Source organism: Anabrus simplex, chromosome 13, assembly GCF_040414725.1.
Source record: "Anabrus simplex isolate iqAnaSimp1 chromosome 13, ASM4041472v1, whole genome shotgun sequence".
Lineage (NCBI taxonomy): Eukaryota > Metazoa > Arthropoda > Insecta > Orthoptera > Tettigoniidae > Anabrus > Anabrus simplex.
In genome coordinates, this window is record NC_090277.1 from 104,202,263 (window position 1) to 104,226,487 (window position 24,225).

The following is a 24,225-nucleotide window of genomic DNA, read 5'->3' on the forward strand; positions in this document are numbered from 1 at the left end:
TACTTCAACGTTACTACAAAATGACATTGCCATTCATGAATACTGCAAAAAATCTTCTCCCAAGAACTGATTCAACTTTGGAATAAATGTTTGTAATTCAAAATGCTTACCGTGAAGGGGTTCTAAAGTGTCCATGAAATCATCGAGGTTAGGCTGCAGCTGGACCAAGCTCGGCTGGATGAAGTCCGCCAGACTAGCACCGCGGGCTGAGGGGAACACACAACAATTAAGAGAACTGAATTAGTTACAGTACTGGAGAAAAGTACAAGTTATATGAGAAAGAAATTCCATGCAGCTTTCACCATCTCCAGAATATTTAATGAATGTATTAAGGTTGGATAAGGAGATCAGCAGAAGGGGTACAAGCGGGAAGGAACCCGGTGTGGAACAGAGAAATTCCTACGAAATGTTAAGAGATCATATACAAGATGTATTATTCGCCCGCATATATATACTCGCACACACTGCCTGAAACAAATCGAGTACCCAGAAGCGGAGCAGGAAATGAAACGAAACTTCATGTTTTGAGAAGGTATGTGATATTATTTCAGTGCATCAGAGACTTGGACTTTGACAGCTAAAAATGAGAGTAAAATTAAGGCCAGTGGGATAAGTTCCTGAAGAGGATGGTAGGGAAGACATGGAGAGACAGAGTAAGAAATGTTGAGGTCAGAAAAGAGATATGGGGGTAGAAAAACTGAGCGATAGGATAGAGAAGAATAAATTGAGATAGTTTGGACATGTTCTGAGGATGGAGGAGGGAACGATACCAAAACAAGTATTGGAGGCTAAGATAGAAGGAAAGAGGGAGGCCCAGAGGAAGACAGATGGACTAAGAACAGTATAAGAAAAAGAAGACTGGACTGAACTGGAATACAATTACTGAAGAGTGGTGGAAGAAGAAGCAACGGTGGAGAAGTGCCATCAACATCCCGACCTGGCAGGAGCTGGACAAGGAAAAGCAAAAATGAAACAATGAAATTAAATTTATTACATATATGTGGTCTATTTTGCATTACCAGGATCAAACAGGGAGTAGGACATGGATGCATATTATCTCCCCTGCTGTTTTATCTGTACTCTGTGCAGATCTTCTGAGCTGCTCTTCAAGAAAAGGAAGATGGGAGTAAAAGGTAACAGCAGGTTGATCAGCAATCTAAGGTAAACAGATGACACGGTCACAGTGAAGGTCTTCAGTGCAGAATCGTAGCAGAAGAGGATAAACTTTGACTCAGAATTAACACTGACAAAAAGATTATGGCCATTACTACAAAACACACACACACACGCGCGCGCGTGCGCGCGCGTTTTTATGAACATTTATGGGGAACACGCTGAACAAGTATGGAAGTTTAAATACCTTGGCAGCCGGATTACTGAGGACTGGGACACAGATTTAGAGGTGCATGTAAGAATAGAAATGACTTGTGCTAGCTTTCTGAAAATGAGGAATCTACTGTGTGATAGAAGCCTCAGCTTAGAGACACGCCACAACTTCGTCAGATGCTATGTATATTCAGTGCTTCTGTATGGCGCTGAAACATGGACTCTGAAATGTAACACCATTAAGAGAATAAATGCCTTCAAGATGTAGGTTTTCCAAAGAATGTTACGGATCTCATGGAGGGCTGTGTATGTCTCCAATGCTGTCGTACTCGGGCACACGAGAAGGGAACGAATGTTGGTGCGTACAATCAAGAAAAGAAAGACAGCCTAATTTGGGCATATTATGAGGAATCAAAAGTACAACCTACTAAAACTGATCATACAGGGTAAAAGAGGAACTTACAGGACTGGACAGGACCAGATTAGAGTAGACCGATGAGGACAGTCAAACATCGTACAGACTTTGCTGTAATTGTGGCCAACCTTCAGTAATGGAGAAGGCACTACTAGTAGAAGAATATTTTCCTTCTGGAATATTACGCATTCTGTCTGCAAGCTTCAAAGGATGTATTAAGTGCTGTCTTAAACCTCTATTTACAGACAGTAGTACAACATTTTATGGATTCAAGTATCTTTTCTATTTTCAGTAGGTCTTTGAGTTACATATAAACAAATATTTTTAGTTTTACAAAGCATTTTGATTTATATAAATAACTTGCAAAAATTAAGAATAATTAAACTTACAGACATACATTGTTTTGATGAAGAACATGTACTTTAAACATCAGGATCCACTCTGAGTGGTGAAACCTGTATGGATTACCACATGATGCACATATTTATGACAAAAACCATACCTATCTCCCTGGTGTCGGGAAAGGCGAAGGGCTGTGACTGTATGGTGGAGAAGAGCGTGTCGCTCATGAACTCCATGTAGTCCTCGTCCACCATCATGGAGCCCATGTCGGCGCTGTCGTTACTGTGGGGCTGCCAGTCGAACATGTCCATGTCCTGGAGCTGAAAAATGTAACAAATTTAGCGGACTATCTCGACAGGAGAAAGGGTATCCGACTATAGAATGGTAAGGAATTAAGTACCGTATTTCCAAATTCAAGGGTTGTCGTTATGATGTAGAATAAAATCCATCTATTCTATGATATAGGGGAGTTGAGGAAGACGAGAAGAAACCATCACGACATACTTGGTCAGAGGAACAGAAATTACAACAATCGATGAAAATGAAGAACTATTGGGCAAAGAGGAAAGCTCAAAAAATGTTTATTCTGTGTGGTCCTAAGTGACCCATTTGCCCAGCAAAAGAAGAAGCAGCAGCCTATTATAGCAAGGTGTCTGTCTGCATTTGAGCAGGCTAATTTTGAGTAGGCCTATGAAACACGCGTCTACAACAACAGGGAGCCAAGCAGTGGCAATTTTAGTTAAGGAAACGGTGGGGGGGAAAGGAGCATTCAAGCACAGTAGCCTATATTGTCAATGGCAGACCCAAAGTATATTTCTAACCCTTGTCCCACTTTTCCCTGAGGTTGGGTATGAAGTGAGATGAGTCTTCATAGCGAATTTTTATGATGAAAATAAGCAAATTCAAAACAGAAGTAAAGAAGTACAGTCAAACCAAGTCAGGTGATGTAGGAAATATTATATTAGGAAATGAAGTCCTAAAGGAAGTGGAGCCGTGCGGTCAGGGGCACGTGGGCACGCAGCTGTGAGTGTGCATCCGGGAGATAGTGGGTTCGAATCCCACTGTTATCAGCCTTGAGGATGGTTTTCCGTGGTTTCCCATTTTCATACCTTAAGCCACTACCAGAGAGAAGAGAAAGGAAGGAGATTAATATTGTTACTTGGGTACTAGAATAACTAATGAAGGCAGAAGTAAGGAGGACATAAAATGCAGACTAGCAAAAGCTAGAAAGGAAGGGAATAGAAGCTTTTGAAATGTGGTGTTACAAAGGGATACTGAACGATGGATAGATCAAATCACGAATGAAGAAATACGGAACAAAATCGGTGATAGAGAATGATTTGGCTATATTTGTCCAGAAGAAGAGAGGGGACACATCTTAAGACACCCAGGACTGGTTCAGTTGGTTTCTGAGGGAAGTGCAGGCTGTAAAACCAGCAGAGAGGTACACCAAGTATGAATACGAGTGACAGATTACAGTAGATGTACGATGTAGTAGTTACGTAGAAATGAAAAGGTTAGCACAGAATAGGGTCCCATGGAGGGCTGCAATAAACCAGTCTATGGATTGATGACCCAAACAACATTATCATCAGATTCGTAATGCAGTTGTATTTATTTTATAGGCTAGGTTTTTTGTCCTGACATTGCAAATGGTATTAGTTTCATGTATTTGTTAATAAATAAAATAAATACAAATTAAAAATAAATAATAAGTTTACCGGTACCTAAAACTGCTGGTATTAATAAATGTTACTCCTCTACTCCACACATTGTTAACAGTATTTACGGCCAGACTAGGTTAGTAAGAACACATTATGATGATCCCAGGAATCATGTGTGATAGGAGAGGGCTTACCACGTCTGAGCCATCCTTGGAGTTCCACCCCATGATGCGGTTCCGATAAAACATGCGCCATTTCTTGTACTCTGCTGTGACCGCGGCCAGTTTGCGCTTCCAGTACTTGCCTTCAAGTACCACAGCCTGCGGACAGAGAATATCATATTAACTACATAACAGAAACAAAACGGCTGGCTCAGTGACGAGCAGGAAACCGAAAAGGTCCACCTTAAATTTGGTCAGGATGCAATCATGATGACGATGATGCTTGTTGTTTCAATTCAATCAGGAAATCATTCATTCAACCATTCATGCAACATTTCCAATCAAAACAACTCGAGTTCGATCATACTAATCATGAAATCATTCATTCATTCAATTCGTGCAACATGTATGCTGTAATTATAGGATAACTTTATACAGACTTGTGGCACAAAAGTAAGTAAGTAATGCAACTTAGGGGGTAAGATACATGTTTGTCCTAGACTATGTAACACTGTTAACGTCTACGACAAAATAAATAAATAAATAAATAAATAAATAAATAAATAAATAAATAAATAAATAAATAAATAAATAAATAAATAAATAAATAAATAAATAAATAAATAAATAAATAAATAAATAAATAAATAAATAAATAAATAAATAAATAAATAAATAAATAAATAAATAAATAAATAAATAAATAAATAAATAAATAAATAAATAAATAAATAAATAAATAAATAAATAAATAAATAAATAAATAAATAAATAAATAAATAAATAAATAAATAAATAAATAAATAAATAAATAAATAAATAAATAAATAAATAAATAAATAAATAAATAAATAAATAAATAAATAAATAAATAAATAAATAAATAAATAAATAAATAAATAAATAAATAAATAAATAAATAAATAAATAAATAAATAAATAAATAAATAAATAAATAAATAAATAAATAAATAAATAAATAAATAAATAAATAAATAAATAAATAAATAAATAAATAAATAAATAAATAAATAAATAAATAAATAAATAAATAAATAAATAAATAAATAAATAAATAAATAAATAAATAAATAAATAAATAAATAAATAAATAAATAAATAAATAAATAAATAAATAAATAAATAAATAAATAAATAAATAAATAAATAAATAAATAAATAAATAAATAAATAAATAAATAAATAAATAAATAAATAAATAAATAAATAAATAAATAAATAAATAAATAAATAAATAAATAAATAAATAAATAAATAAATAAATAAATAAATAAATAAATAAATAAATAAATAAATAAATAAATAAATAAATAAATAAATAAATAAATAAATAAATAAATAAATAAATAAATAAATAAATAAATAAATAAATAAATAAATAAATAAATAAATAAATAAATAAATAAATAAATAAATAAATAAATAAATAAACAAACAAACAAACAAACAAACAAACAAACAAACAAACAAACAAACAAACAAACAAACAAACAAACAAACAAACAAACAAACAAACAAACAAACAAACAAACAAACAAACAAACAAACAAACAAACAAACAAACAAACAAACAAACAAACAAACAAACAAACAAACAAACAAACAAACAAACAAACAAACAAACAAACAAACAAACAAACAAACAAACAAACAAACAAACAAACAAACAAATAAATAAATAAGTTAATTAATTAATTTTTAGACACTACAATTTAGAAATTGGATGGAAATAGTTAATAAGTTGAATTAATTGTAATGTTTAATATAGTTACAGATATACATAGTAATTAGGAAAAGAATGCATGTAACAAAAGACATTTTGGATTACAAAAAATGATCACTCCCTATCCAGTTTCAGAGATGCAAAACTGGGGGATTCTATTCTGCTTGTTGTTTAAAAGGGTCTAACATGTAGGTCATCGACCCCTAATGGTACGAGAGGAAAAGAAATACATTAATAATTCAAATTTACCCATCATAAAATTATTTAAGAATAGATTAAAATGTATTAAAATGGGATAAGCCATTGCCTTTGAATGAAATTATATTTTTCACTCAAAAGTTTTTAAAAACTCATTAAAATACATAAAAACAGACTAAGATAGAACTAAGAATTCAAAAATCAGTCAAGAATAACATAAAAATGAAAAACAAATACTGGTCTGCTCTGTGGAGCAGTGGTTAGCATGATTAGGTGCCACCCCCGGAGGCCCGGGTTCGATTCCCGGCTCTGCCACGAAATTTGAAAAGTGGTACGAGGGCTGGAACGCGGTCCACTCAGTCTCGGGAGGTCAACTGAGTAGATGTGGGTTCGATTCCCACCTCAGACATGCTCAAAGTGGTTTTACATGGTTTCCCGCTTCTCCTCCACGCAAATGACTAACTTAAGGCCACGGCCGCTTCCTTCCCTCTTCCTTGTCTATCCCTTCCAATTTTCCCATCTCTCCACAAGGCCCCTGTTCAGCACTGCAGGTGAGGCAGCCTGGGTAAGGTACTGGTCCTCCTCCCCAATCGTATCCCCGACCCAACGTCTCGCGCTCCAGGACACTGCCCTTGAGGCGGAAGAGGTGGGATCCCTCGCTGAATCCGAGGGAAAAACCGATCCTGGAGTGTAAACAGATAAAGAAAGAAACAAACAAATACTGTAAAAAAAATATTTTGAAACACGATAAAACAGGCCAGTATCTCATAAAACGGATGACAAGATCTACTGACTGCTCGTCTTCTCGTAGAATGAAGGAGGTGGTTCTTGGAAGTGGTCAAGATCGTGAACAACTTCAACTAATGTGTCTAGGCAGGTACATTGAACTAGAAAACAGCATCAAACAAAAAGTAAGCGATCAAATAGAAAGTGCTTCCCAACTGAATCAGTCATTTGTAGAACTACAAGAGTCCCCACCTTTACAACACGAGTTACCAGTTTTACTGCAACAGGCTTCTCAACTTATGAGCGTCGGGGCCCTTAGCTGAGTCGAGTCCTAGCATTGCTCCCACTGCCATGATTGTGCCAGGCTCGTCATTTTCATCTGTCCTATCCGACTTTTCTTGGTCAACTCTGATTGACTGATGATTGATGTTTGTTGTTTAAAGGGGCCTAACATCGAGATCATCGGCCCCTAATGGTACGAAATGAAATGGCAACTTAAAATTCCAAAATCCTCCACTGACCAGAATTCAAAGCATGAGGACGAAGAATGAATGGATGGAGATGAATTTAAAACGATCAGTGGATCCGACCCACAGTGCCTCACATGCACAGAAGCTGGCACAAAACAATCGTATTACCGACCAAGGGACTGCTTCTATAGTACGATGCTGAATCGATTGTGCGTATAGTCGAAACGGGTCCAAAATCCAGGTCATCAGCCCCTCATAATGGTATTTATCGCTAGGAAAGTAGAACCATGCTATGTGTAATGTTGCGGTACTAATCAAAAGTAGCGGAGACTCGCGGTATTCCACACATTATGGTACTATTCACAGGTAATGTAATGCACACATGTAACACAGACCTATGGTGTTTCGCACATTGCGGCGCTATCTGCAGGCAACGCAAACCTATAAAGGCAACGCAAACCTATGGCGTTCCTCACATAAGTGGACTAACCACAGGGACCCGTACTATCCCGTGGAATTCCTCATATAGTGGGAAATGAGCATAGGTAAGGCAGAACCATGGTGTCGCTCATATAGGGGTACGAATCACAGGTACTGCAGGACCCCCATCCTGACTCACACACTGTCGCTACTAATCACAAACCTATTGCGTACCTAACATAGTGGTACTACGCGCATGTAAATGCGACCCATGGTGTTCCCTGCGTGATGGTACTGATAACAAGTAGTTTCGTGGTTCTAATTGGATCATCCCTGCGTAGCAGGTTCGTGGTTGGTCAACTCTTGTTCTTTTCCAAACCCTATACTATGTTTTCAAGGCCTAGGGATTTGAGCTATGGACGTACAGAAGGATACTGCGATTGAGTTGGACAGATAAGGTCACAAACGATGAGGTAGTGAGGCGAATGGGAAAGAGAAGGGAAATATTAAATACTGTCAATATCAGAAAGCTCCAGTATCTCGGTCATGTGATGCGAGGAGAGACATATCATCTACTGCAGCTGGCCATTCAAGGGAAGATACATGGCAAAAGAAGAGCAGGAAGTAGGGGCCGATGATCTTCGATGTTAGGCCCCTTTAAACAACAAGCAGCATCATCATCAAGACCAGGAAGAAGACGCATTTCTTGGCCTGATAATCTGAAAACTTGGATCAACTGGTCCACTGTTGAGATGTTTTGCACTGCATCATCTACAGCAAGAATCTCTATGATGGTAGCCGACCTTCTGAGAGGAGATGACACTTGAAGAAAAAGAAGAAGTCTTCAATTTTCACGCCCTTCGTGGCCCTTACCTTTCTTTGGCCAATATCTTCATTTTCGGATCCCTTCCACTTTTTCGCTCTCTGATTAGTGTTATGTAAAGGATGGTTGCCTAATTGTACTTCCTCTTAAAACAATAATCACCATTACTGCCTTCCGACTATAATTAAAGACATACATAGTAGGAATGTATTTGAAAAGAGATGTTGTAAATGGTACTGTACTTAGAATTAAGAAATTGTATATAATGTAATGTTTCTTTATAGTAACTCTCAGAAATTTACCTTTCGTTTATAACTATTATTTAAATTTAATTTCATAATTCATTATATCCAACTAGCACAGTGTTGGCTGTGCATTTGTAGCTATCAGAACGATGCTGAAATATTTGCAGCTCAGTGTAAACTTTCTCCCAACTACTCAATTTTTCAGGCAGAACTTTGGGCCTTAAAGTGTGCGTTGCAATGGTGCAAAACTAACAACAGTAGTGATTCACAAGCTGCATTGAACTCAGTAAACGATAAATAGGACTTAAATACAATAGCTGTCAATATAACAGCAATAGCTCAGGAGTGTTCTCACATCTGTACCTCTTGGATTAGAGGTCACACTGGGTTTACTGGTAATGAAAAAAGCAGACTCATTAACTAAATCAGCTGCTACGTCTCTTTTGGATATGCCAAACCATAAATCTCCAATATGTTATGTTCAAAAACAAATCAGGCAATATATTTTACATCACTGGAATATTTTATGGAAATGTAGTGTAGAAAAGGCATTCGATAATGTTGATTGGACCAAGCTATTTATGATTTTGAAGATGATAGGTATCAGATACCGAGAATGAAGAATTATCTACAATCTGTATAAAAATCAGTCTGCAGTGATAAGAATCGAGGGCTTTGAAAAAGAAGCAGCAATCCAGAAAAGAGTGAGGCAAGGCTGCAGTTTGTCCCCTCTCCTTTTCAATGTTTACATAGAACAGGCAGTAAAGGAAATCAAAGAGAAATTTGGAAAGGGAATCACAGTCCAATGAGAGGAAATCAAAACCTTGAGATTTGCCGATGATATTGTTATTTTATCTGAGACTGCAGAAGATCTCGAGAAGTTGCTGAATGGTATGGATAAAGTCTTGGGTAAGGAGTATCATATGAAAATAAATAAGTCCAAAACAAAAGTAATGGAGTGCAGTCGAACGAAGGCAGGTGATGTAGGAAACATTAGATTAGGAAATGAAGTCTTAAAGGAAGTAGATGAATATTGTTACTTGGGTAGTAAAATAACTAACGATGGCAGGAGGACATAAAATGCAGACTAGCACAAGCAAGGAAGAGCTTTCTTAAGAAAAGAAATTTGCTCACTTCAAACATTGATATCGGAATCAGAAAAATGTTTTTGAAGACTTTCGTGTGGAGCGTGGCATTGCATGGACGATAACTAGCTCAGAAAGAAAGAGAATAGAAGTTTTTGAAATGTGGTGTTACAGAAGAATGTTGAAGGTGAGATGGATAGATCGAATCACGAATGAAGAGATACTGAATCGAATTGGTGAGAGGAGATCGATTTGGCCAAATTTGACGAGAAGGAGAGATAGAATGATAGGACACATCTTAAGACACCCCGGACTTGTGCAATTGGTTTTTGAAGGAAGTGTAGGTGGTAAGAACGGTAGAGGTAGACCAAGGTATGAATATGACAAGCAGATTAGAGCAGATGTAGGATGCAATAGTTACGTAGAAATGAAAAGGTTAGCACGGGATAGGGTAGCATGGAGAACTGCATCAAACCAGTCTATGGACTGATGACTCAAACAACAACAGTTTGAAAGGATCTGTTACGCGAGAAATACTTTTTCCAGAAGTTCAAAATCGAATACTGTGTAAATCATTACTGCCGAACTTTCTTTTAACTCAAAATTTAATTGGTCATAAAAAAATTAAATATTATTTACAACGCTTTAAACTGAATGTTACGGACGGTTGCTTTTGCTTTTGTGGATCAGTTCAGACAGTGCATGATTTGATATTTCAGTGTCCAGTGTTTGAAATGAGAAGATGTTGTTTACAATGCCACCTGAATGGTTATAACCTGGAATTTTCTGAACCACTGTATCATGTACTCAAGAGACAATGTTATGTGCAGTTTCTCACATTCATTAACAAATTCTTCTGTAAATTAAATTTATAAGAAGATCTATTTGTTAAGAGTTTAAACTATAATTGTAATATGCCTCTGATAAAATAGGGTTCTTGTATTGTTTTTGGATATTAAATAATAATAATAATAATAATAATAATAATAATAATAATAATAATAATATGCAATTAGGAACCTTAGGTGTGTCTAGTTTGTACAATGTAGCACATATAAGATGGTTTGGCATAACAGTAGGCTTCTTAGCCTGAGTTACACCATATAAAATAAATATAAAATGCCTGTTATGGTATTTTGTCCTAAAGGGGAATTCTGACCTTACTCCGCACAATGAGCAACTGCAGGAACTGATACATATTAGGAAATATCCTCAGCTCAGTTATGACTTTACTGACGATGCCGAGAATGAGATTATTGAATAATTGTTACTGGAAACTGATTCGTCAACGTTTCTTGGTCTTCCAAATGTAATTAATTCAAATAAATTGCTGTGGTAAACAAGCGTGTGCCCCGTTAATTGGAAATGTGTGTTTGTGCGAATCGAGTGGCGTAAGGCTTCGCAATTACGAGAGGAATCTCTACAAGTTAATGATGTGATAGGCTGAAGAAAACTGGAGAGAAGAATATTCCGACATCGTTCTAGCGGCGTACTGCATTTATACAGAGTGAGTCAGCTAAGATGTTTCCCTCAAACCCTTAACCCCCTGTGGGTGGGGGCGGTATTATCTGCCTGTCGTAAGAGGCGACTAAAAGGGGTCCCATGGGCTCTCACCTTGAGAGCGTGGGTTGGCGACCACGGGGCCCTTAGCTGAGTCCTGGCATTACTTCCCCTCCTCACTTTCATCTATCCTATCGGGCCTCCCTCGGTCAACTCTTGTTCTTTTCAAACCCCGGCAGTATTAGGGCACTCGAGGCCTAAGTCTTTCATTTTCACGCCCTTCGTGCCCCTTGTCTTTCTTTGGCCGATACCTTCATTTTTCAAAGTGCCGGATCCCTTCCATTTTTTCTCTCAGATTAGTATTATATAGAGGATAAAAAAAATAATAATAATCGTATGGCCTCAGCTACCGTGTGCAGACATTTCAATTTGACGCCATCTGGCTGTCTGCTCGTCAATTTCGACGTTCCATTTTACTCTAGGCCCCCACTAGATGACAGACCGGGTAAACCGAAACTCTCTTGGGCGTCTATGGCTGAGATTTAATGAATTTTGTAGGGTAAACACCAAATGTGTCACCAGAGATCTTTTACATGCCGACATCGTACGACATGGAGTGTCGAATGGACTTTTTTTTTTCCGCCCTTCAAAAATCCGACTATGGTTGTCTAATTATACTTCCTCTTAAAACAATAATCACCACCACCACCACCACTCAAATACTTACTAATATATAAGGAAGGGTTGCCCAAATGAAACTGATACTTTCGTTAGTTTCCCATCCGATGGTGTTCCTAACACAATGGTACTAATCACAACTAATCTCATGGTTCCAATTCCACCATCCCTTCGTCGCCCCCTTTAGTCGCCTTCTGGGTGTATTCTTCGTCTGTGTCCCCCACCCACATGAGGTGAGAGCATTATTTATACAGTCGGAAACAAAAGTGTACGTACATACATCCACTTATTCCATAATTTCTTGGAGAACCTTTACTGTATGTTGTTTGTTTTGATATCTCCGCTTGTGACGTCCTCCCGAACAGTAAATACTTCTTTCCTTTATTACAGTGCAATGGAAAGCAGAAAGTATGGATAGAAACTAATTATTAAAGCCTCCAAGAGAAAAATCTTGTGTTCCGTCAGTGAAACTGAAATATAGTGGTGGGAACGTTCTTGTCTGGGGTTGCACGTCCAGTGCTGGGGAGGGCAATTCAGTGTTCATTGAAAATAAAGGTTACGTCTCAGAACGCACGGGCTAAAATTAGTAGAAAATAGTAACAAAACTCACGATTACAACAGCTAAATTAACATTCTAATATATCTCAAAATTCACGACCCCGGAGAGCAGATGCCTGCGATAACCGCAGGTGCGTGGTGACCTTCAGCCCATGTAGGTATTGTTCTTTCGTATCATTTTGTAAGGATGGATCAAAACATAGGTGTAATTGCAGCTTTTTATTCCCCATATTTACAAGTAGCAAAGCAATTTTCCTAACCACGTATACTGCGGAGATCTTTGCTATAAGGCAAGTATTATTGACATTGTTTATAAAATACTCTAGGATAAAGGAATTGCGCGGACTCAATTAGAACACTTTTCTCTTTACTTCATACTGGAAACCCTATAAATCAGTATATTCAAAACATTCGAAAAATAAGTTACGATTTAGAAATTATTAATGTCAAAGTAATATTTTTGTGGATTCCAAGTCATATAGAAAATACGGGCAATATACAAGCAGATAAACTAGCTAATGAATCTGCTAATGGATATGGCTTGGCGTATCATTTAGCAGTACCCTTCTTAGATTTATGGAGAAAAGTGGTGGAACAGTTGTGGAAGCTTTGGATTGCAAACTGGAAACGTGAGTCTCAGTATAAGGGGAAGCATGTATTTGATATTTTGCAGACTATTCCCAAGCATCTCTGGTTTTCTACCGGCTCCTTCGCAGGACGACAAATAACCACGATAATATTAAGACTCAATCATGCCTGTACCCCTCAACATTTATTTAGAATAAAGGTGATCGATTCGAGTATCTGTGAATGTGGTAAAAAAAGTCGGCACTACCAACCATATTTTGTTCCAGTGTGAGAAATTCAATCATCAGCGGAACAACTTTCTTCAGAAATTAATGAAATGGGGTTTTCAATTGGCATTGAATGTCTCTTGTCTATTATATACCCCTACAGTTCAACTGGCACAGTCACTCGTTCATTTCCTTTGGGAAAGCAAACTAGCAGTGTAACTCTACTAATATGACTAATAACCTCTTTTATATGTGATTCGGTCTTGTCTGTTTGGTAGTTAAATGCCCTGATGAATCACACTGGCGACAAGATATAGTACCCTGTATCCCTGTGTATTATTATTATCCTCCTCTTTTTGCTATATAGCCAGTCCATCTAGACTCGACTTTAATAATGCCATTTCAATAGCAGAGCAAGTTATTCCGTATGGCCTTTAACTTAATATAAGAATTGTACACATCAAATAAGTTCAGTGGCTATTCAAGACAAAGAAGAAAAGGAACAGGAATTATCATCCTACCACAGACCAAATTCTGCAAGTATAACACTGATCTTTAGTCAGTTATTCTGCTTGATGTCATCGAGAGTGGTCCAGGTAAACAAACCTACTCTTACTAATCCTCGTCTTGAAATGCGTGAATTTTGACATTCGTGAGTTCTGAAAGACACGAAAATAAAATAGATAAATGGAAGTATCTGAATATATTAAAGGAAAATCTGAAACAGTGTGCTGAAAAACTGGGACTAAGAAATGACTGGGTCTTTCAAACAGATAACGACTCTAAACATACCGCTGTAATGAAAGAATGGCTGTTTTACAATGTTCCCAAGAAATTGCATTCGCCTCCCCAGTTCCCTGACATGAACACTATTGAACACCATTGGGAAGAACATCATACGAGGATTCGAAAATATCCCATCAAGAGAAAAAAATCTATTTGAAACTTGTCATTAGAACAGAATGGAATAACATTTCACCAGAAATCACCAAAAACCTAGTGAAATCGATGCCCTGGCGTTTGGAAACTGTGACAGCCGCAAAAGGTGAAAACACAAACTACTAAACCTAATATCATCATCATCATCATCATCATTGACCAACTCCAGTTGCCCGGATGTGGTACACGAGCCCCCTCCGTCTTTGTCCATGAACCACTGTTCTCTCGTAACCTTCTCCCAATCTTGTCCTCTCTCCTCGACATCTTTCTTCACCAGATCGGTCCATTTTCCTCTGGGACTGTCCACTAGTCTTTTTCCTTTTACTTCTCTTTCATATTCTCTTCTTCCAGTCCTGCCTGCACTCATCCTTCTTACATGGCCAAATCACTTCAGTCTTGCTTTCTGCATCCTCTGTAGTAGGGAGTCTCCTATTCCCAACTCCTCTCGAACTTCTTCATTCCTGAACTTGACCTTCCTGGTCTTCCGTATCATGGTGCGTAGAACTTCATTTCTGCAGCCCTGAGTTTTGAGTTGTGTTGTCTCGTTAACGTTGGTAGTATATTATGATTTATATAATTCCATCCTTGCTTTTAATATTACTTGTTTATCCCACAGCAGTTGTCTTACTTGGTGGTAAAATTGAGTTGCCTTGCTAATTCGACTGTCCACCTCATATTTTGCAAGGTTGATTTTTGATACTATACTACCCAAGTACTTAAACGTTGGAACACTGTCATTTGATTTGGTGTCATTTACTTTGATCTGTAGTTTGTCCTCTCCCCTCTGAAACTTCATCACCACCGTCTTAGCTTTGTTGATATTTAAATCATATCTCTTAAACTCTGGACTCCATTTCTGCAGCTTTTCCTCCACATCATTTTTCGGTTTTACCCCAGATCTCACCACGTCGTCTGCAAAGATGAAAGCTTGCAAGTCCTGCTGCTCCTTCCTTGTTAGTGCCTTTATTATGGCATCCATCACAGTGATAAATAGGAGGGAAGACAAAGCACTGAACCTAATATGACAGTGAAAAATTTAAAGTGTATACTGTATTCACTTTTGTTCCTGAACATTTGTTTCGTTTCGAAAATAAATGACACTCTATTGCCTTTAGATCTACACTTACTTAATAACGTCATAATGCATCTCTAAGTCTGTCATTTTATTTTATAGGTGCAGATAAGTACAGTGTTCTGTTTCGTTTACATTTACATGGAATTTTGAGATGTACAGTGAGTCAAACTGAAACTCATTCACCACTGTAACTAGTATGTGTTTATGAATAGAAATGTGGACAATATTTATGTTCGCATTTTATGTGTGGAACAATAAAGGTATGTCTTGAATTTTCAAATCACCACAGGCTAGTTAACTCATCCCCTAACTTAGCAAGATATAACCGCTGTATCTTGCTGGGGTACTTCAAAATGAAACTCATAAAGTCCTTCATGGGCAGATAAGGGGGCAGTACAAATGCTGCATGTCTGTGTTTCGACACGACATTCAGTTTGTTATGGAGAGTTGGGAAGTACAGACAAGTTCCGGTGCTATCATGGAGCGTCAAAGAGGGCATCTTCGAAAGAAGAAAGATAACTAATGATTTTTCACCATAAGAAAATCACTCCGAGAAATGTGTAAACCAATGAACAGGAGTCATGCAACTGTACAGTGCGTTATAAAGAAATATAAAAGTACACGCAGCTTTGAATATACAGACAAAGTGAGTGGGAGAAAAATGTTCAACCTCGGGGAGGAACGTTGAATAGTAAGACAAGTGAAGAAAAATCCAGCGATTAGTACACCGAAACTGGCTGTGATGGCTGAGTAACATACCAAGAAGAGAGAATATCCAGAAGCTATTCGACTCATCCTAAGGAAAAGTAATAGCCATAGACGAATAGCTAGAGAAAACCATTTGTTGGCAAGATTAATAGGAAGAAAAGGTTGAGCTTCGGTAAGGAGTATACAGAAAAAAGATGTTGACTTCTGGAAGACCGTTATTTTTGGAGATTAAAGCAAATACAATCTCTTCGGATCACATGGAAAGGTTAATATCTGGAGAAAACCAAACGAGGAGTTGAAATCTAACAATCTACGTCCAAGTGTCAAACATGGTGGAGGTAGTGTAACTGTCCGGGGGTGCATGTCAGCTAGTGGACCAGGAGAGTTGACTTTTATTGGTGAGACCACAGATCAGCAGGTGTATCTAAATATACTGAAAGAATATTTACGATCTGGTTCTCAAAGGCTTGGAATACTTGATCGATTTAAGTATTACCAAGATAACAACCCGAAGCGCAAAGCTCATAAAGTACGGATATGGCTACTGTATAATTGCCTTCAAGTATTCGAGACAACTCCACAGTCACCAGAGTTAAATGTGATAGAAAATGTATGGCATTACTTGGAAGTAGCGATAAGAAAACACCAGATTTCGAACAAAGATGATCTGAAAATAGCTTTATGTGAAGAATGGAAGAAAACAGATCCATCTTATTGCGAAAAGGTTTTTTTTTTTTTTTTTTTGCTAGGGGCTTTACGTCGCACCGACACAGATAGGTCTTATGGCGACGATTGCGAAAAGTTTATACAATCTATGTTTAACCGTTTAAGAGCCGTGAAAAAATGGAATGTGTCGTATGGCTTTTAGTGCCGGGATATCCCAGGACGGGTTCGGCTCGCCAGTTGCAGGTCTTTCTATTTGACTCCCGTAGGCGACCTGCGCGTCGTGATGAGGATGAAATGATGAAGACTACACACACACGCACACACACACACAGACCCCGTACCATTGGAATTAACCAATTAAGGTTAAAATCCCCGACCCGGCCGGGAATCGAACCCGGGACCCTCTGAACCGAAGACCAGTACGCTAACCGTTCAGCCAACGAGTCGGACAGAGCCGTGAAAAGTACTAAACGGTACCCTACAAAGTACTGATTGTTAAAAACATTGTGTTATTAGATCAGTCAGTAACTACTTGAAGGTGTTTGAGTTTTACTTTGACCTGTTTCACCAGGCGAGTTGACCGTGCGGTCAGGGGCGCGCGGCTGTGAGCTTGTATCCGGGAGATAGTGGGTTCGAATCCCACTGTCGGCGGCCCTGAAGATGCTTTTCTGTGGTTTCCCATGTTCACACCAGGCAAATGCTGGGGCTGTACCTTAATTAAGGCCACGGCCGCTTCCTTCCAACTCCTAGGCGTTTCCTATGCCATCGTCGTCATAAGACCTATCTGTGTGGGTGCGACGTAAATCCACTAACAAAACAATTACCTGTTTCATGCACGTTTAAGAATAATGTATTCATTTTATTTGTAAGAATACGAAATAGGAGTAGATTTACTTTGTACCTTAGTAGAGAAATGTATATTTGTTAAACCAGAACAATAATAAAAAAACTAATGGTTATATTTTTTTATTGAATCCAAATAAACAAGCTTTCCTCTAGTGTATGAGTTTCATTTTGACTCACTGTATGTAGGCTTTTGTTTCCGACTGTACATTCCACATCGCCTTGCCCTCCTCACTCCTATGTGTATATTTCCATTTGTCTGGTATATTCTCCATTCGTGCGGGGTAGTTGTCACTCATGACTAATACATACAGAAGAAGATGTAAGACAGTGGACGCAACAACGCCATGTAGGAAAGTCGACTGTCGCTGCAAGGAAACGATGTCGACATGGCATATCTAACCCATCACATTGCTCGAGTCTCTTTACCTAACACTGTTATGTGTGGAGTTATGTGGTTTGGCGCGTGGAGAGAGTTGTCAAGAACTACAGTGGTTAGCATTTAACTCCAATAACTGCATGATGAATACCAAATTATTAACGGAATTTCAATGCCTTTTGACCTCGATTTGAGAGTGGATCATCTGCTGATTCACACTGCGCACTGCCCATAGTGACTACAGTCGATGCGTGTCTTCTTTAAAATCTTAACTATATCAATGGATCCATTTCTTTTAGTTGTTGTAAACAAGGTTGGGTTTACAAAAAACACAACTTCTTTATTTGCTTCACATGTAAAATTACAATATTTACACTAACAAAACTGAAAGTTATCTCGAAGCAAAATGAACTATGAATTTGGAGAAAGAGTCTGTCTTTGTACACTATATACACGTTGGAGTATTCACGTTCACTACTATCTTGGAAAGATAGTCCTTGTGACATGAAAAGTTCTTGATAGTCGAAAACTATCAGAAGCACTGACGTAAATATCTCAGAGAATCCTTCCTTGTTGAAGTGTCTGAGTTCATTAACGTAAGTTCAATGACTGAAGAGTTCCTACTTAGCGAAACTAAGTTGATAATGGGAGCTTGCATTAGCTAGGGAATGATAGTAGCATATAATGGTAAGACTAGACATGGACAGCGGAACAGGCACGAGGAGCGGTGACCCGAGGTGAGACCTCTTACTGCCAGAAATTCAGTCCACCTGGCCGAAGCACATTTTCAAGAGGAGTAGCCTCCGTGCTCGACGTAGGGTGTATTCTGGAGCTGGACACCGGGGTCAGTGGGCGTCTGGACAGGCTAGGAGCTCCTTTATATAGCACACACGACGTTCCAGGCACGCGCGTTACAAAAATGTTGCAATGTTTGGGTTGGGAAGAATTGAGAGAAAGAAGAAGAGCTGCTCGACTAAGTGGTATGTTCCGAGCTGTCAGCGGAGAGATGGCGTGGAATGACATTAGTAGACGAATAGGTTTGAATGACGTCTATAAAAGTAGGAAAGATCACAATATGAAGATAAAGTTGGAATTCAAGAGGACAAACGGTGGCAAATATTCATTTATAGGAAGGGGAGTTAGGGATTGGAATAACTTACCAAGGGAGATGTTCAATAAATTTCCAATTTCTTTGAAATCATTTCGGAAAAGGCTAGGAAAGCAACAGATAGGGAATCTGCCACCTGGGCGACTGCCCTAAATGCAGATCAGTATTGATTGATTGATTGATTGAATATTCCACAACCACACGGCACATTCCAGCAAATTCACCAACTGTACAATGAACCATTTGTATTTGAAATAAAGCTAGCTTATGATAACCTTCTATCAAAAAGCTTTGAAAACATACGACATTGTCATGGTCTCTGATCCACTCACGGAAAATCAATCAAGCGCTTACTTGCCTGCCTATTTTAGCCTGAACTTTCGGACTGTAGTAATTACTATTAAATAATGATCAACACAGGCTACCAGCCCGTTTTCGTCCTACAAGACTGCGACGCGTAAAACTAAATCTGATACACTCACCTCTGGTTTGTTGTGAGTATCCACATCGAGCGGCGAAGCGAACTGACACACCATCGTGTTCTGCTTCATGATGACTGAAAACAAGAAAATATCTAGTATTAGCATAACTGCCGTTCACTGACGTAGAGAGAACGGTAAAAGAGTGAAATTCAAGACTATGAAGGATATGCAATAAGACTGGGGGGTGATAGAGCAGTGTTAAATCTGTACATAAACAATAGTGCCTATAAATATTTCGTGCCAGAGCTTAAGCATATAAATTTTAAAAAATATCTAGATTTCAGGATAGAAGTTTGATTTCTTTTTTAACAGAGGATTTGAAATGAACAGCACAGCAACATATTTCAGAAAATTCATTTATTTTCATTCTTTAAATTTGCTTTTTATAGACATGATATGGGCGTTTGGGCTTATGCTGTGTCGAGAAAACAAGGTGAACCTCTCTACGTTTCGCAGAGAAAATTTGCTCCGCGTCTTCAGAAGAAAATCTCGACTGTTCCTGAGAAAGTCTTCTACAATAACGAGGGTTTAAATTCAAGAATATTTTACCGTTGGTGAATTGTGGTGTTACACTCGTTTGTCACCAGGTGGCTCGCTGTATGCTGGCACAGCGCTCCAAGCGGGAGCTGACAACATAAGCTCCCCAATCACGGCCGACTTGATGCGTCGCTCTAGCTAACAAGGAGCGCAGCGAGAGATCCAGTCGGCCGTGCTCCAAATATGACATTAACACATAACGCATAGCTTGGAATGAACCAACTAGTGATCATGAACGTACGAATTTAGAAAACACCGAAACGAAGAGGACTACCTTCGTAAATCCTTAACGGCTGTCAACCACGTATTACTTCTTCTAACCGTTGAAAATTAAAACCAACGACTTCGACTATGAGGACCTAAATTTCAGGTATTAAAGGATATAAACAGAATATAAACGTAAATGTTTCGACATTTCTAAACAATTTTCATTAATTAAAAAAGTGAGATTTGACAGAATCTGATGATGTACTTGCAGGAACGAAACATGTCATTCTTTGTATAATAGTGTGGTTTCTACGGGTATGTTACAGTGTTGTATGTGTTATAGTTAGTGTTTTCGACAAACTGAAAAGCTTTAAAAGTTTTCTTCTTATTATTATTCTTGTTTCGTATAGGCTGACTAGGACCACGATATTCAACTATTGCGTGTGGGGTGGGCTTTGATGTTTGCCGAATAATTGCGCATCCTCTGGCTGCGTTGTACCTTACTCTCCTTTGTCCACAGGGAACCTGTCTTCCTTCTTAGAGGTCTGTCCTGAAACCTTTTGTGTTTAAGCATTCTCCTGAAAGATGTCCGGTCTTTTAAGTCTCTTTCTGTTTCTCCCAGTTCCTGCAGAGCTTTGTTTACTTCTATCAACCATGGTGGCTTGGTCTTGTTCTTTTGCCAGTAAACGAGAAGCTGGTTGGTCACTCTGGCATCATACACGTGTCCACAAAATGTTAGGCGTCTCCTTCTGGCCACGTCCGTGATTTTTTTCACAGTATTTGTAGAGCTCTTGGTTGGGGCGCCTTTTGTATTATTTCCCTTCCTTGACTGGTCCCAATATCTTCAACATTTTTCTCTCCTGGATTTCGAACTTGTCCGTGAGTCCCTTCCTGTTGAATATTAGACCTTCTGAAGCATATAAGGCTTCAGGACGGATGACTGACTGATAGTGCTTCATTTGAGTGTTTCGGGAGAGACCCTTTTTATTGTAGGCGTTCTTGGTCAGCTGGTATACCAGTTCTAGCTTATTAACTCGCGTTGATAATGCTACTCCTTCGGAGGGATTAGGTGCCACCCATTCTCCGAGGTACTTAAACCTGTTGGTTTTCTTGATACTTCCTTGCTCCAAGTGCAGTGCACACGGAGATTCACTAATGTTTGTGATATACTGTTTTCTAGTTACATTATTATTATTATTATTATTATTATTATTATTATTATTATTATTATTATTATTATTATTATTATTATTATTCATTATGTTTAATGCTCCTTCAATTATTTACGGATGTTTAAAAAAACACTGGAATATTTGCGTGAACAGGTGTTTTGAAAATGCCAGTAAATTTTCCACACGGATCACCGTACATCGGCATGAATCATGAAGACGAGACTCAATTTGAACACACTTAAACGCCAACCGACTGTGCTAGGATTCGACCCAATTATCTCGAGAATATTAGCATATCTGCCAACTTTACAGAACCAAAAATCGGGAGATTGATCTGAAAATCAGGAAAAATCAGGAGATACAATTGGTCAAAACTGCTTATTCTACGTGTCCTTCGCAATACAGGAATACTATCGTATATAACACTTATTGTCTCTAAACCAGACTGTTGCTATACGAGGCTACAAGGCTAAAAATTACACATCTCTATTCCCCCACAGAAAGTATGTGAGTGAGATGATCGGTCTCTGATAAGCCTTCCGAAAATAGTATGAACTCATTCTTCACACGTGTGAATCAGCCATGCACTTAGATGCTATTACTTAGCAAATGCATAGATTAATATAATGCATCACGCGCCCGCGCGATTATGCGAAGTGCAATGCTATTTTTATCAAGTAATAAATTAAAATTCGCCAGAATTGTCTTGAAATGGCTCCTAAAATCTCTAGAAAATTCACTAGTCGCTATCTTTGAAATTCTGTCGCTAAATTACTTAAAAACTCCAAATCTAGCGACTAGTCTCTAGAATAGACTAGACTGATGTAAACGAACACGTACATGGCACGCGAGAACGAGAGATCGACAATCGATGTACACGTCGCGATATACAAGTTTCAATAAACATCGCACATTCGCGCGCATTTCTCGTATTAATAAACCTCGATATTTCATTTGTAAGTGGCCAATGTGCGAAGGACTTCCGGCCACTGGGGTACAAAGCTTAAATGGAGGGATTTTAAAACAAATGTTTAAAGTTCACAAAAAATAAGCTAAAATCGGGAGAAATAATAGAATAATCGGGAGGCGGGAAAAACTGTCGAAAATCGGGAGTCTCCCGCCTAAATCGGGAAAGTTGGCAGGTATGTATTAGGAGGCGAGCAGACTACATCAAAACCCTCCAACCTACGTAGCTGGTCACAGTAGTATTCTTTTGTGTTCTCAGTTAACAAGTCACAGGATGCTAAGAGCTTCATTTTAAAACGAAGCTCAGCTTTAAAAATGCCAGCTGCAAGAATCTGATTAAAGTTGTCTGGTGTGAGGTGGCCCTAACCGGTAAGAAATGTACAGATGCATAATTTTCTCTGGCAACATGTCAAGTGAGTTGCATAGCTTCAATCGAAGGTTTTCGTTATTGGTATATAAACCACAAAGTTCTGTCCGCAGAGCTCCAGAGTAGCACGCGGTTGGGCGAGGCACGGCCCCCCTCTGACATAACGCTACTCCGAGCTAACGTTGCCAAGGTCGCGCTCAACGGTGTCTTATCTAAGCGCTTTTCGTGTACGATTTGCCACACTCGCACCGCACCGTTGTGATAGGCCAATGAATGGATCCAAGGTCGCTCATTTGATGGCTCCCAGCGCCGGTGAGCCTGTATTTTAAAAAAATAGTGAATTTATTTCGCCCGTGTGATCCAAGCAATACCAAAGAACAAGCATTCCCAAACCGTGGTCCGCGCACCCGTGGGGGCGCGTCCTTAGTCCAAGGGGTCCACAACAACAACAACAACAACAACAACAACAACAATAATAATAATAATAATAATAATAATAATAATAATAATAATAATAATAATAATAATAATAATATTTGCTTTACGTCCCACTAACTACTTTTACGGTCTTCGGAGACGCCGAGGTGCCGGAATTTACTCCCGCAGTTCTTCTCTAACGTGCCAGTAAATCTACCGACACGAGGCTGTCGTATTTGAGCACCTTCAAATACCACCGAACTGAGCCAGGATCGAACCTGCCAAGTTGGGGTTAGAAGGCCAGCGCCTTAACCGTCTGAGCCACTCAGTCCGGCTCGGGATTGCTGAGTCTAAAACGAATGACGATGAAAAAATGATCGTGAAACAAAAACCATCATTGGAACCTATTAACAATGCCGTAAGTACTGGGATGATATTTATCTAAAGGGGTCCAAATTCCAGGTCACCGGGCCCTCATAAAGGTACTAAACACTGGTAAAGCAGAACCATGGTGCTCCTCCTGCAGTGGTACTAATCACAGGTAATGTAAACCCATGGAATGACACAATGGCACCATTCACAGGTAACACAAACCTATGGTGTTTCACACATAAGGGTACTACTCACAAGCAACGCAGACCCATGGTGTTCCTCGCTTAGTGAAACTAATCACAGGCCACGTATACTCATGGTGTTGCTCACATAGCGGTACTAATCATAGTCAATGTACAACCACGGTGTATCACACATTATGGTAACGCCCATAGGCAAAACAAACCTGTGGTGTTCCTCACATAATGGTATTACTCACAGGCAACGCAGACCCATGGTTTTCATCACAGTGGTACGTATAACGGGCGCCAGTCAAACTCGTGGTTTTTCTCACAAAGTGGTGCCAACCACAGGCAACGTAGACCCAGGGTGTTCTTTATAAAGTTGTACTACTCACAGGTAACGCAGACCCATTCTGAACACAGTGGAACCGACCGGTGGAATGCACATGATGACACTTATCACAAATAACGCACAGGCCCGTAGTGTTTCTCGCATAATGGTACTGCTTCTATGTAACGAAGATCCTTGGTTTTCTTCGCAAGGTGGTACTGATGATGATGATGATGATGATGATGATGATGATGATGATGATTGTTGTTTAAAGGGGCCTAACATAGAGGTCATCGGCCCCTAATGGTACGAAATGAGACAAAAT

The 24,225-nt window shown here is 38.7% G+C and overlaps 1 protein-coding gene across 1 annotated transcript in view; it reads right to left on the reverse strand.

Moving 5' to 3' along the window:
- The window catches only part of Mondo (MLX interacting protein mondo), a 451,046-nt gene that overhangs the window by 85,278 nt on the left and 341,543 nt on the right, over positions 1-24,225 (reverse strand). The window contains exons 3-6 of the mRNA XM_068230074.1: positions 19,350-19,423; positions 3,942-4,067; positions 2,244-2,403; positions 111-206 (exon numbers count right to left, since the gene is read on the reverse strand). Coding sequence (XP_068086175.1) covers positions 111-206; positions 2,244-2,403; positions 3,942-4,067; positions 19,350-19,423 — 456 coding nt within the window. The remainder of the gene's footprint in view (positions 1-110; positions 207-2,243; positions 2,404-3,941; positions 4,068-19,349; positions 19,424-24,225) is intronic.